The sequence below is a fragment of the Ceratina calcarata genome, unplaced genomic scaffold (assembly GCF_001652005.2).
Source record: "Ceratina calcarata isolate Rehan_Ccalc_2016 unplaced genomic scaffold, ASM165200v1 scaffold293.2, whole genome shotgun sequence".
Taxonomy (NCBI): domain Eukaryota; kingdom Metazoa; phylum Arthropoda; class Insecta; order Hymenoptera; family Apidae; genus Ceratina; species Ceratina calcarata.
This window is the reverse complement of record NW_017151702.1, coordinates 285074-300802: the sequence shown is the minus strand read 5'-3', so window position 1 is coordinate 300802 and position 15729 is coordinate 285074. Positions and strand designations below refer to the sequence as shown.

Genomic DNA, 15729 nt, shown 5'->3' with positions numbered 1-15729 from the left:
ATGTAATTATAACTGGTTCCAGTGCATCTATTGTCGCCGCGGTAATAGCTCTTATTATTCGTTACCTCTCGCTGACCCATTTTACACGCGGATTCCCTACTTTCCGCGATATTAACGCATTGAGTACTATCTAGCCCGCGACGCGCCACGTTCAATTTGTATTGTATTACGGTCGAATGTAATTAAATTGATCGAATTACACGCTGCATTGCGATAAAAATCGTATTACGAAAGCGGACGATTCAACGAACTGATGCACGATTAATTAAAACGGCGCGGCTTTGCAATGCCAGTCCACCGTACGGAGAATTGATTTTCTATAAACGCCGTTGCCGATACGTAATCCTTTTATTCGGGCAGAATACATTAAAGGCTTGCCCGGTGACCGCGGCCGTTTTCGTTTCACTTTTCCCGTCCACTTAGGCAAACAGTAATATCGTCCCTCTGATAAATGGATTCGACTTCTTTTCCCCAGACCTTTCCCCTCCTCGAAGAGGGACGATTCTCAGATTTGCTCGTCAAATATGCCCGGGGATTTAATAAACGCAGCGTCTCCCTAAAGTTTCGCGATGAAACTTAAATATCCCTGAAATGCGAGCCCCGAGCGTAAGAGTAGCTGCCGTGGCACGACGTCGACCGCGAACGTGCCGCGAGATTCCCATACTTAGACCTAAACCCTTCTACTCGTTTTTCGCAAATTGATGCTTCTGCAGGGATAAAAATTTGCTGACAACGGGCAGCTACGCTCCTCCAGTCGGAAGGGGAACAGAGAAATGTTTGCTCTTTTGGAAAGGAACTCGATTCTCCCTGGGAAGTCAAGCTGGATTCTGTACTACTTCTTATCTTCAAAGTTCCCCTGTTCCATCGTAATAACATGGAACTTTGTTAAACTCTCGTTCGAGGAAAATCTCAGTTGCCGTCGCTCCTCAACGTTAATAGCCGATTCAGGATAGCTACCCTGTTCCTGGCCGGGTCCACGCGAAACACATTGGGTTATAGTTTTCCATTAACGAGGAAATTTCGTCCCCTCTCTTGATTCTCACGAAACTAGAGTTTAGCGGACAAATATTTCGTTTCTGTTTTATAATCGGGACTAATAAAGTTGCAAAACGAAAAGCGTCGGGAGTGGAATCGTTAACGAAAGTGGTAGATAGTAGGAGAGAGGAAAAAGTGAGAAGTTCTCGCTTTCTCTCGGAGTTCCTCATATTTTCGTTCCAGTAGTGCTGGCCATTTCTCAGACTGTCTTCCCACCGGAAAACGATCGCAGTGTATCTTCCGGCGGAAGTAGCGGCCTCGGCTCGAAATAAGAGAGTAATTTGTCGAAGTTAGAACGAGGAGCAGGGGGAACGAAACGTATCTCCGGCCGAGTGATATGTATCTATATGAAACGCGGGGTAGGTAAGGAATCGCGTCGAGCGGAACATCTGCACGGTGTCCGCGATTCTTTATTCACGGTAAGAGACGGCGCGGCGGGGACATTGGCGACACGTAAAAACATTCTTCTTCCGGCCGCGTCGATTCGTCGTCGCGCCGTTCGAGAGAACCGACGACGAGACGCCGCGTTGCCCGTAAGATCTCTGAAATACGTCGAACGATATTTTATCCTGTCGCCACCGATGCGGCACCCTATCTCAGGAACCTGCGGGTGATAGATTCGACTCGAGGTTAAAAAAAGAGGCTCATTTTCTTCCGTTCCCCCGCGTCCTACCCCGTTCTACTGCACGGCTTTCAAAATATCATAGAAAAATTTCCAAATTTACGATTACCCCGGGATAACTCGACCAGGGAGAGGGGGAAACGTTATTGCCGGGCCTCGCTCCCCTTTCCCGTTCTTCTCGTATACGGATATCTGATGTATCGATCGTACCGTGTTTACTCTTCATGTTACACTCAAACTCGACGGGAAATATGAAAAATACAGGCACGCATCCGCGCGTATTAACGTTAAAATCGAGAGATGAGCGGCGGTACCTCGTCCCGCATCGCCCCGCCTCGTCTCTCTCTGTATTCATTTTATTTCATTGAGCTCATCCGTTCCCGCGTTGTACGATATCGTCAGCTTCGGAACGCGTTCAAAGCCCTTAAGCGCGTTCGTCGCTTCGAAGAGCGTATTATCAGCAAGCGAGACGGAAAAACATTTTTGACACCGATCGGCGAGGAAAAATTAGCTTAATAACGGCTCGCGAAACGCAAACAGGTCGTGATCGAAGTGTAAGTACGATCGAACTCATTTGCGATATCTAATAATTAAATTTGACGATCGACTGAATTGCGATATTCATTTTCTTATGACCAGAAGACGTGAAAAAGTTGATCATAAAATATGGATTGGACTGACTCGATGATCGTCAATTCGTATCGGTCATTTCCAAAGCGGTATTCTGTTTTATTCGCGGAGGATCGCGAGACGGTGGGACTCGCGCCGGTAGAAAGGCACGGTAACCTGTACAACGACGGAGATTGAATTATTTTTCTGCCGGAATAATTTTGCCATAAAATAAAAGCGACAGGAGCGAAACTGGCGTGGCGTGGGCACGACCGTAGGCGCACCCAGGCTTCCACCTCCGAAACGATCCGATGCGCTCCCACCGTTTCGTTTTCACTGTTTTCCCCGTTTTCCACCGGTTCCTCCAGCCATTCCTCTTCTCTTTCTTCTCCTTCTTCGTTTTACTCTCATCCACCGTTCTCGCCGCTCGGCTCGCGCGCCGCATGGCCACTCTGCCTCGCTCTGCCTCCCCTATTTTCCTTATATTACATTCTAGATACGGCCGCGAGGACGACGCTGCGAACTGAAAATTCCTTCCCCCTCCTGTTTCTGTCAGTGAATATCTTATCATAATAGCGTTTGGAGCTATTTTCCCAGGTTCGCCAGGGCCCAAACTCCACCCACGGCCCTTCGAAACAGCGAACACCAGCCGAACTTTATCCCGGCTCTCTCTCTCGAACTCGCGTAGGTGCCAGTTACGACTATGACCCCCGGTATCTTCGAGTATCGCTTCTCGTCGACGCAGCTGCAGCCCTCGCGCGTTTTTCCGTCCGATGCACACGATGCATTCAACGTTCCGGGTGCAACGCTTCCAGCGTCTTCCGTTCTCATTGCGCCCAGCGACGAATTCGCGTCATTTCCAAACTTTGACTTGTCTAGATAGAGCCATATGGCTCTGCTGATACGGGGATTGATTTCGTTTCATTAAAGTCATTTGCCTCGTAGGTCCAACTAGACTTATTTCGTAGAGCAATTCCTTGATTTTTATTTTCCAACGTTGCAGGAATTTTCTAATAATGTGACCGAGAAAAAATACGCGCAATGCGTCTCGCTGTTCGTTTCCACTCCGTGTGCATTTTTCCCAGGAGAACCGCGGTTTCCGGTTCCCGAAAACGCCTCCTGATATTTCTTGGTTAACGCGGCGGCTGTGGCGCATCGTCTTTGGCCATTAGCCACTCGACGGTGGATCCCATTGACAGGAAATTGAAACTATGCCTCACCCAGCGAGCGTTCGATATTACGCGCGCCAACAAGCTGTTAATCGCTGTCATTGCTCCGTCACGTACGCCGTAACGAGGGCAACGAATCACAGGCTATCGAGTCCGGCACCCGTTGTAAGCGATGCGAAATATTTTTCAAAATACGTACACGCGCACGCGACGCACACGTACGTAGGTCTATCGCGATCCCTCTCACCCCACTGGTTCTATAAATCTGCGGCTGTTCGCGCCGATAAAAAGCTGCGCGTTCCTCCGACACGAGAGGAAAAGTATCAAAGAGAAGCTAATTCTAAACGCGGCCTCCGTTACAAACTCGTTATGCGTCGCTGGTTGTAACGAGACTACCTTTGACGAAATTTTAATGAGACGCTTGTGAAACACGAGAATAATGAACGAAACGAAACGAAGGAAAAGGCAACCTTCTATCGCGGGCGTCACGTTTCTCGTGGATTGTTTTATAAAAGTTTCGATCGTTTTAAAAAAAGCTCGAAGCCTCATTGAAGCAGCGTACCGTTCATTTTTTAAGCAGTCAAAGTAACTGTCCCAACTGAGGGAACGAATTAAATTCGTTCATCGCTATAAACTCTCAATTAATACTACTCAATTAATTTAAAAAAAGAAAAACACAGAGGTTCAAATATTGATTCTTGGTGATTGGATTCTTGCAGATTTGCCGACGTTCGTGGGGTCAATCGGTAATGTGACCGCAGCCATCGGCAAGGAAGTCGTTTTACCGTGCACGATTCGAATGCTGGGAAATCACATGGTAAGGGATTTAAAGGTCGAAAGGAGGGAACCGAACGACGTGGAAGAGCTGGCGTGGCTGGCGCGGAACGTTAATTAGCCGACAGGCCGCGAGTAAACGGGTTCACGGGTCACGGTGCGATAACGCTAGCGAATTTCAGATTTCGGTAATCCCGTGGAAACAAATGGATCGCGTGGATGCTCTTGGCAGATGTCAGCGGTTCGCGTCTTTTTGTGATACCTCTCCTCGGTTTCTATCTGGCTTCAGCTTCTTAAGATGAAAGCACAGTGAGAACGTCGCGATCTGATCTGATGGCGGACAAATTATTCGTAACACAAAGTATTGAACGTTTATGCAATTATATAAATGCAGTTAACCGTTATAGTACATGGCAAAAGCCTCAGTTCGCTGTGCTCTCAGGGGAAGCGACTTTCAGCAGTTTTCCGCGGGAAGGAGAGACGACCGGTGAAAATAAGCCAAAACTTTGTCCATTCGCGGCGCATTCGCGGAGAAAGCCAGCTACTGCCGAGAGTTACCTCTTGACGCGGGTACACAATTCATTAAGCTCGGCGTCAAGTAACGAGACGAAATTAAGCGGCATTCTGCCTCGAGTGATTAACTCTTTCAGCTTGGTACACGCATGCCTGTACTACACCCCTGTTAGGCTCATAAGTCTTAGAACATGCATAATTTAACGAGACGTAGTAAGCCTGTAAACGAACAAACAGAACTTGCTCGCGTTTTAATTTAAAGTATAATTTCGACTGTTCCTAATTTATCATTTATTATACCGTGGCAACTGTGGTTTACCACGATCTTTCGGTTGAGACACTCCGACGAAATGTTCGCCAGATTTTTTGGTAGGCGATCTGTCTAGTGTAAGACACTGAACGTACGTATTCAGTATCTAGAGACGCGGTTGGTTCTTTTCCGAAAGTTTCGATTCGGAACCAGGAATTAACGTAAACGGGAAAGTTTGCGCGTCCATCATCGCCTCCGGTGATAGATTAAGGTTTAATCGAGGCGGAATTCGAGGCACAAGTTTTCCAGGCAGAACGCTCGCCTCCACCGACGTTTATGTTTATTTCTCGCGTTGTACAGAGTTACCGGGAAAAGTAAAGAGAGATGTTCGTCTTGATTCAGCGATTGATAATTTTTCGTCTCATTGTGGGAGTCACGGTGTATTAATACCGATTGCTTCTTTAACTTTTAACGAGGAATAGTCTGACCGGCAGGGGAGTGGGGGTGCAGAAAGGAGCTCGGCGAGAGCGAAAGACCGACGGTTGAAAAAGTTTTTAGGTGCTTAAGCCATGGTTTGCCCGCTGCCTCGCCGGTTTACACTTTTTTGCCCCGCAACAACGGAAAAACAACGAGAAAAATTTCGAAAGTTTATTTACAGCCGCGGGCTGCCGCCGACGCCAAGTCTACCGATAAAAGCTACAAATAGAACGAAAAATAAGAGGGTGGAAACAGTTAAAATAACGCCTCGGTGATGAGAGTAATATGCAACGGACCGTGTGGAACGCGTCGTGAAAATTTCGAATTTATGTCCGCAGGAAACACAATCCCCTCGTTCGGAGTAGTAACGCGAATCGGGCGTTGCATTTGTAGATGTTTGAACGGTAAATTCGCTGCCCCAGTGCTACTTGCCTGGGGCTGTTTCTAGTACGAACGCTAGATAGTGTCGGCTTACTGTTGAGCCACTTCTGGTTATTAATTGACTTACAATCGTATCGAAGAAGAATTGAACAAAATATAATTGATGCCATCGACTTACAACGCGATAATCTACATTATATTCCAATTTCAATTGTAAAGCCTACGAATCAAATTGGATTTGTCACTACGAGTCTTCACAATGAGTCTTTTCAATCTTTTGATGTATTTCAATAAACCGGTATTTGGAATTCTGTTCAAAATAGCGTCAACATTGGACAGGGCATTTAAAGTTTTTAATAAAGTGTCATTCACTCGTTTTTTTAGTTGGTTAAGAGTCATTGAACAAGAATTTTCGTCGTCACGGTTCTTCGATAATAAAATTTAAGAGTCACTTTGAATTTTATATGAAATTTCACAACAGTTTCACATATCACAGATTTCCCGGCTACAAATTCAAAGCTCAAAGGATATTCTCAATTTCCGAATGCATAAATTTAGTATTGAAACGTCCGAGTGATTGTTATACGTTCCGTATAGCTTTTTATATTGTGATCGTTGATATAGAATTTGTTTGCTGATATTTTTCATGAAGCCAGTAAATGTTTTATTGAAAAGTATGCGGTGTATGTACATACATATTTCGCGAAACACGGAATCGTCGATTTGACGTATCCACATTTTTTTGTACACAACTTTAATAAACAGAGCCAAAGAATTCACCACTTCATTTAGGATAAATAAAGAAAAAATATTCATTAGTAACTGAGCGTCTGGTTACGGAAAATATTTATGCGAGTTAAATTAAATTTTTTCGCGATCCTCTCATTCGCCCCGTATCGAGTAATTGTACACTACAAGCCATTGTTTTCGCGTTGCGATCTCGTCGCAACTTTTTATGTTTTAACGTTATAACCGTGTACGTCGTTCAATATTATTTCTGATTATCATCGAAAAATATACGGTTTTAATCGCGCTCTTCGAACGAGATTTGCACCCCCGCGAATACATTCCACGAAACTACTTCTCACGGCCCTTAGAACGCGATGATATCGGTTCCACTGCGTAGACTGACTTATTTCCATTTATGTCATTGAAGATATTTTTATTAAATCAGAGACGAACGAGAATAAGTTTGAGGCGACGATATTCACGGATTAAACTGTACTGATTTCAATGAATGAAACGAGAAAGATTTTCAGTAGAACGATTTCTCCAAAATTATAAGTACGTTGAAATGCCGGCAAAGCTCTATTTCGGTATTATTAAAGCACTGACCGACCTTCGAAAAAAACTTACGTACTATGAGTCTCGTTAGGACATGAGAACGTGTAATATCTTTCGTTTCGCCCGGATTGAAGAGGTAAGGTAATAAACAAAGCAACGGTATCGGCAGAAGGGTGTTTCAGTAAAGGCTTTTCTCTCTGTGCATCTATGTCGACGACGTTCGTCACGAGACGCGACAAAACCTGGCACGTATTCGCAGTTACCTCGAAGAAATCCAATTCGCAGGGAACGCTCGCAAGTGTTACTCCGCGACGACGTTGCCTCGACGACGACGACGATGTTGCTGATCAAAACTTCACACGGTCTCGCCTGTAACGGCGTACCTCCGCGAAATTCCTTTGATCCATTGTTGTGCTAACACGTTGCGCGCAAATTTCAGCCGACCGACCCTATTTTTCCTCGACAAACGTTACCCGTACCTTCTATTTCCCCAGCTTCCTTCCGGCGAAGACTCCAGTTAACCGTCCATGAATATATAACGCGGATTTACGGATCCGTGCTTTGGAAAGCACCGAAAAGACGAGACTGAAACGTGCGGGCACACGCAACGCGATCAATCCGTCGAGCGAGTCGTGGTAGCTTTCTCGTCACGAGGTAAGAAAATGGAATGGAAATAAAGAGAGGACGCCTGCTCCTAATTCGTATTCCGCAACGTGTGGAAAAATAAAAAGAGGCGTAATGAACAAAATCGATGGAATTGTTCGTCGCCAGCTGGTAAGCTCTGTTTATATCTGCAGTGCTCCTCTTTCTCGCGTTTCATCGTCCCAGTCCCGAACGATTTTTCTAAAGCACCGCTCTCACGAGGCGAAGGAGTCCCGGGACCAATACGGAGCACTTTTACGGTGGTACCTACACGCGACACTGTTTCGAGAAAGTTAAAAGGAAACGATTTGCGACCAACCTTCTCCACTCCCTTTAATCCGGATTTCTCAAAGTTGGATCAAGACAAAAGATGGGAGAAGACACAGAGCTGACGGGGCTACGGGAGAGGATGCTGCTGATCGTTCAACGCACAATCATTTGCACCGTCACCGAGGAATTCGGAACGAGCTGTGCGAGCACGCGACTTCAAAGCGATTCTCTCTCCGGTACTCCGGGGTTGGAGAAGACGTCTGGTGAAAGTAGAAGATTTATAGCTTCTGAAACTCCATCGGACATATTTGGATAAAGGTTCTCGCCTCCGAGGAAATTTCTACAGAGAGATTTTTGTCGACACTAGCCGAATATCGTGTACAAAATTCGGAGATACACGTGTAAATAATATCGTACACTGTGTACGTACAAACGAGGCAAAGGAGGCGACGTTTGAAGCGCGAGAAAACGGTAAGATGGTAAACCGATAACCGTGGATACCGGGAGGTGTGCGTTCTGAGTCGCTATAAATTGGACACGTTCATAGATCGAAACTCCGCTCTCTGGATATTTCCTGTTTGTCTGATTTTTCTCCTCGGGTCGGGAAGAGTCGCACCGGAAAAAGCAGCGCGGCGAAGGAAACGTCGCGTCTCGTCGACGGATAGGAAAAAAGAAAATAAAAGAGCAGAAGCAGGTGAAGAGGAAAAGGGGGCGAAAGATTCGAAAGTGGACCATTTCGACGGTAAATTTAATCAGAAATCGTTCTTATCCTTCTATTTATAGTCGCAATCCTCTGGCCGTCTATACTTTTACGCATAAAAAGCTCGTAAAAACCGACGAAGTACGACGGGATCGGACCTCTCAGAGGAAATAGAATTGCGCGTTTGCGACGAGAATCGAAGAGTGATCGATCGCGACGTCCAGAAAAAAAAGGGAAAACGATCGTCTTACGTTCGATACGAAGATTTTCAATTCACCTCGCGATTCCGTCGAAAAGGATATCCCGCATTTTCGTCACGTTCGATTGACGCGTCATTCGAACTAATGATTCTGCCTCCGAGCGGCGCGACGCTTACGCCGAGAAAATGACGTGCGCAAAATAAATTAGCATCCGAAGGAACGAGTTCACGGTTATTATTCCGCGTTGTCGATCCGACTAGTTTTCGTGTCGAAACAGCGACGATCAATCTTCCGACGGACGGGACGCTCGCGGCTAAATAAAATAAATTACCATCGAAAAAGCCGCGAGAAGAATAGAGCGATCGTCGGGGGCTCAGAGACCGAGGACACCAGAAGGAGTGAGTCTCTTCGTTCAAAGATCCTGGAAGTTTAATTGCCGTCGGACGACTCGTCGTCGTTTTGTACGAATCGAGCCGCCGCGTTATGAAAAGACCGCGGCGACGATCGACTCGGTACCAGTTTCATTCACAGACAGGGAACTTTCACTTCGACAACTCTGTCTCTTTGGATAGTTCCGGACCGAAACAGATTTTTCGTCGATCCCACGTTCCTTTTAATTGCGTTTTCCCCGCTCCATCGCGTCCCCGTCACGTACCGCGATTCCGGAGGATTCAATACCCGCAGGATCTTACAGAGGACCGATTTATATTGGCCACACATGACATGGTATACGACTTTAATTCAAAGATACGTTCGAAGTAAAAGGATTCAAAGAAATTGATAGAAAGTCGAGAGGACGATATTGGAGAAATGATATCGCCGCTTAATAGCGATAAAAAGACCACCGTCGATAAATGTTCTGAGTCATTTCGATTAAAGCGGACTTCCTTACATCGTCGAGTCAACGTTATTTACTAGTACAAAAATCTCACACGAGTTAAATCCATGCAGCTTTGGCGTTACAAATCAATCTCGAATCGTATCATGATTCAAATTCTTCGCAGTGGCACCGAACCCCATTTTGGACTCGTCGATTTGATCGCGATTGTTAATCACTGGGCAGACGCGTTGCGGTCGATTTCCTCGTAACCGCGTTAATCTCTCCGTCGCGTCGTCGGCTCGAAAGCAAGATGCCGACGCGACGCAACGGGACGCGATGTTCACCGTGGCGGATAAAACGGTGATCGGCTGTCTCTCGTTTATCCGATCCGTTCGTGCGGATTCACTTATGCCTTTCCATCCACGCCGTTCCATTTCTGATTAACGCCGGAGTCTCGGCGAGGATGGGTACGACTTTGGCAACTCCGTTTCAACCCCTCCCTCCCACTCGGTTCCTCCCGGGCATCCTCGAGCTGCCTCCCAACAAGCATCGATGAACCGGAGTATTTTCGGATATGGAGTCGCTGCCAGGCTGATCGAGGGTGTGGGAAGCAGAATAGAGAGTGAGTACAGGGGGCTGATGTTGAGGGAATGCCGTGGGGTGGAGTGCCGGTGAGTGGCGGATGGGAGAGAGAGACGAGAAAGGGTGTGAGTTGGCCGGAGTGGTGTTTCCCCGGGGTAAGCATGAACATATACTTGCCCGGGGCTTATTCAGACAAATCGGTGATTGCTGCGGAGGCGAGCGAAAGGGTAGCTCGCCGCACCACCATCGCCGGTACCACAACCAGCACCGTGTACCAGCACCGCACGACGCGCCGCGCCGCACCTTCTCGGAGTGACGAAGACAGGGGGTTTCAGCCCGAAATCCGCGGATGGAAGCGAAAAGAGAACGAGAAGAGATGGACGGGTACAGAGAGACGGAGAGAGGGTGGCAAGTTTTGGGAGCGGAGAGACGAAGAGAGACGGAGCGAGGCCGTAGACGGCGGAAGCGGGATCGTCGGGGTTAGAACGAAGAAGCATCGGCGGGAGGGAGAGCGAAGAATGATTGTTTCCATGATTACAATGGGACGGAAGAGGAAAAGGGATGGAGGTTGGCCTAGGAAGAGGGTATGGGGAGCAATCTCTTAGCGCTAACGTAGATTCGTGGCCCAGAGTCTCTCGAAATATTACACCAGAGGGGTACCACCGATCCCCGAACGGTGCCCACCGGGGAATTTCGTAACTCCGAGGATAATGTGTGTCAGCCGTCGAACTGATCCCCGAATTTTCCTTCCCTTCCGGACAAATCTCGCGATTCCTTTCCCGGCGTTCTCACCGGATATTGCGCGGTGGCCCCCGAACCTAGATACGGACCGGTCTACAAATACGAGAAACGCGTTGCGGGAGTCTGTATAACGACGCGGATCGTTCGGAAGCATCTTCGTTAAATCCGATTGATTTCGTTGAACTTCTGGAGCGAGAAGATCCCTACCGTCGTCTAACTTTTAGACTCCCACACTTTGCTGTGAATCTTTCAGAGACGAAGTTCCGGAAGAGAGCGCACGTGCTCCGATCAGGGATAATCGCTCGCAGCTGAGAAATTATGCAAAACACAAGCGTCGTGGATACCCGATTGGGCAGATCGGACAACTTTTCATCGGATAAGAAGTTCGTTTCTTCGCGGCGGCGAGGATATATCTCGAACTACTATCGAACGAATCGTTGTCTCTGTCTTAGAGATAACGATTACTGCAGGCGACGGAATAGTTTCCGCTCTCGTTTCGCACGGGACAAACTGTTGTTCCCCCGTGACAGAAGTACTTAAGACATAATCGATTGTCCCTTACCGCACGAACGAAAGAGTTCAAACGTTACCACTTATTCTCTCCTCATCTAAACCAGTCAAAACCACATCGATACCTTATCTCTGACAAAACCTTTGAACCGTTTGTTAAAAAATTGTTCGTCGAAGTAGTCCCGTAATCGTCGCAGGGTTTTTTTCATTCTCTCGAAGCTGGATAATTGCGAATAGAACGTCGGAAGAATCGATTCAGGGTGAATGCGGAATTACGTTCCGTTATCGCGCGATAGATTATACCCCTCGCACTATAATTTCGTTCAACCCGGTACGGAAACTGCTGCAAATCTGAACTTAATTAAAATGTTTCTTGCTCGGTAACTCCGATAAGAGAATACCGGTGTGCGAGGCACAAAGCGAATCTCCGCGTGTTAAGTGCGTTTCGAAGGGTGGGCGTTAGTCGGTCGAGCGATTTCTCGAGCTGAGCCACGTCGTGGATACACGTTCGCGCACCGTAGGTAGAATGATCGGTGTCGCATGACATCGTGTAACCCCGAACACATATACGGGCGCATAGGTGCAGGACATACGGGACGTGCTGGACGGTCACTTTGGATTAATTACCAAGTGCGCCGTTATAGATAAGGAGAGGTAGGATCGGAGATGCGGGAGTAGACCGCGGGGCAAAGAGGCCAGTCGACGCTGCGATACGACGTTAAATTGAACCGACCTTTCGTCAGCTCGATTCCTGCCGTTGCCAATGGCACAGCGGTCGGCCTATCTAAAACCAATTACCGCTGTACACGTGAGCGCGTGTCTACTTGTCCGTGAACACACATCTCCGTTCCCATCTTTTACGAACTGTCTATTGTCCATCAAAAACTCTGGCAAATATTTGAAATTCGTCGGTAATAGTCATGCATAAAATCGTACAACGAATCATGAACAATTTCAATAAAATATGTAAGAGTCGGAACGGAATAATTCCAACAACGAGCATTCACGATATATCCTGAAACCCGGCTCTATTCTCGATCTCGTCGTGGAATTTCTGTACATTTTTGGTAACAGATTTTTTCGACTGTATAACGAAGCGGCGTACGCGGCAACGCTCGATGCGTTAAACTGGAACTCCCGGCTCGATCAAATGGTCTTCGAATTAGCTTGGAAATTGTTTACGTCATTAGATTCTCATCGATCCGTTTGCTCGCTTTATCGCCAGTTATTCAATCATCTCCGCGTACCGGTTCCACATGACGTTATACGTATTCGAATAGAAACGTCGATGTAATTAACCGAGCCGGTGTAGGAGAGCCAGGGAGCACGTGGCCGCTTATCCAGAATATTATACACACGCGTTATGCACGCGTCGCCGGTAATACGAACGCAATTAGGCTGACGGGGCGGGGATAATGGAGAATCCCCGAGTGGCGAGATCGCAGCTGGGTATTTAGCCCGGGAGCGATTTCGTCGTGAGCATAAAAAGATCGTCACGGTTGTCTCAGGTCGGATGGATCCGCGTGGAAGATAACACGATATTGTCGATGGGCGAGAAAACGGTGACGCACGCTAGACGGTTTCACGTGACGCTGGAGAACGCGAAGCTGATGGGGAAGATGAAAAATCAGAGCCAATCGACGAGGGACGAGGAGTTTACCACGAAGCTGCACATCAGCCAGCTTCGGGTGGCCGACCGAGGCTGCTACATGTGCCAACTGAACACGAAGCCCATGTTGAGCCAGCTGGGATGCGTGGACGTCCTAGGTATGCCTAATTGCGCGTTACACCGCATTCCTACGGGCAGGTACGGTTCGGTGTTTGTGGTCGCTCGTAGAGACGTCACGTACGCACGCACCGGGTTTCGATTAGCCTAGCTAGTCCCCCCGGTCGAGAAGGGGAAGGCGCAAAATATGCGCGCCTCGCCGGTAGAATACGTTTCAATGGGGAGCCTGCCAGAACGGACCATAACGTTACGTTGCTCACCCGCTTTCTATTCGTTCCACCCGCTAACTCTCCCTACGCTCTCCATACCCCTGTCCTTATCCCGCTGTATACATATAATGCGCACCCACACCCGCGGTGTATGCTCCGCGCCGCGCGCGTATATTACCGGCCGCGGCCGCCTCTCTGCTTCTGGCCGACGAGTATGTGTATGGTCCACGCGAGTCGTAACGTGCGTGTACGTGGACACCAGGGGGAGAAAGAGAATTCATCGCGAAGCGGTGTGTATGCTTGCTTCGGCATTCAACTCGAAAGAGCGATCGGCCCGAATGGAATGAAATTCCTTTGTGAGCAAACACAGTAAAGGTCCCGTTTCCTTTTTTTCTACCTTCGCGAGTACCGAACCTCCGCGCACCGGGTGTACAGAATATTTGTCCAGCCCGAGGCCGTGTAATTGAAATGGCCCCGGCCGGGCCTGCCTCCTTCAAAAGAAACCAGATTTCATCGCGAAAATGTTCCTTCCGCGCTACCTACGGGGTAGATGGTATTTAATTTTCCTCGAGAGTGAGGCGTTTTAACCTGATTTCACCCGGTCTGACTATCCCCAGCCCCCTTTGCGTCGACGAACGAGTCAGCCCAATTTCCACGTCGGTGTGCGTATACGTACATATAGATATGCCTACTCGTCTCGTCGATCTTTATGGCGACCCGTAATTTCGACCCGCGTCTCTGCAAATACCCCGCTTCACCCTCCTCCGCCTCTTCCGCGAGTACTATGCACCTCAAAACTTGAAATTCAATTTCCAAGCTTCGCTCGTTTCGGAACGGGACGGAAATTTCGTCGCACAGTTTACACCTAATTCCCCCAGCCGACTTTCTAATTACGAGGATCCTTTGCGATACGAATCGAGTCCTTTCTTCCAGTACCGCCGGATATACTGAGCACGGGCACGTCGGAAGGCGAGGTGTCCGTACAGGAGGGTGAGAACGCGACCCTCTCGTGCAACGCCTCTGGGAGACCGACGCCTCGCGTGGACTGGCGACGCGAGAAAGGTTCGATACTTATGAGGGGTCTTCACGATCCGCTGATGTCGTCAGGTAAGATATTAAACTTTTATCTCGATTCGAGCACCCTCGGCGACCGTCGTTCCCGGTGACAAATAACGTTCGATTCTCTACTTTTTTATTAATTCACCCGAAATGGCCACAGCCGAGCCCGCACTCGAGCTCGGAAGATATCGTCCACACCCTGCGATCCCTCGCCAAGAATTCGTAGACACTCGAGAGCGAAACGAAACTTCGAACAGCGTTAATTGAGTCCGGATCGATGGGACGATTCCCATCGGTTTCGACGGCTAATTATTCGCGGCGTCTACGCGACTCGGTTTAGCGTCACGATTCGCTTAGGGGAACATGAAGGAATCGTAAATTCACGGAGGTACGTGATGCCGATCGAAAGCAATTACGCCGGAACACGTCTCGTCGAATGGAGATTGGTTTGTCTGCGATGACTTTCAATATCTTTCCGCGTACGTGCCCGCGCCCGTGTTTTCACGAGTACCCCTCAAGAACCGAGATTCGATGATACCGCGGATCCATATGGACGAGGTCGCGACGAAAAACCGTCGAACGCATTTTTCGCTCGGACGCCCTGGCAAATTCGCCCGTGCAGAGAGAGATATTAATGGAACGAATTTCGCGAGAGGTATTGATAAATCGATGCGCTATATTTTGAATAGTGTCGGTATTGCAACAAAAATATTCGTACCCGTTACCCGTGTTCGGCGAGTAGCGAACCTGTCAACGCCCGTAATGAATCTCCCATTTTCGATGGATCTCATTAGGCTCCTGACACGTTTTATCGGAATCGCGGAACGACTCGGTGATTTATGTCGCGGCGCTCGCTCGATAATGATGTAATTCATCGTGCGCCATTGATTTCGAAAGCGTTCCGGATGTGTACGCATAATTAAACGGGTGAAACGATATCGTAAACGCGATCGGAGGATCGGAAACTCTTGCGAAGGACCTCTGCCACGGTTCTGCGTCGATCATTAAATCTAAAAAATCGTCACCGCTCGATGTCACGACAGTTTAACGAGACCGTTTCGCGATAATCGTTCCTTATGACCGGTCGACCGATTTCCTAGTCGCGTAAACGATTTTCGAAGGAGAGATTTAGGGTTGTAATAGGCGGTGGTTCGGT

General features: G+C 48.1%; 1 protein-coding gene across 1 annotated transcript in view; it reads left to right on the top strand.

Annotated features, from left to right (window-relative positions):
- LOC108623892 (lachesin) overlaps positions 1-15729 on the top strand; it is a 31162-nt gene that overhangs the window by 11992 nt on the left and 3441 nt on the right. Inside the window, exons 3-5 of the mRNA XM_018022744.2 lie at positions 4155-4252; positions 13088-13346; positions 14448-14621. Coding sequence (XP_017878233.1) covers positions 4155-4252; positions 13088-13346; positions 14448-14621 — 531 coding nt within the window. The remainder of the gene's footprint in view (positions 1-4154; positions 4253-13087; positions 13347-14447; positions 14622-15729) is intronic.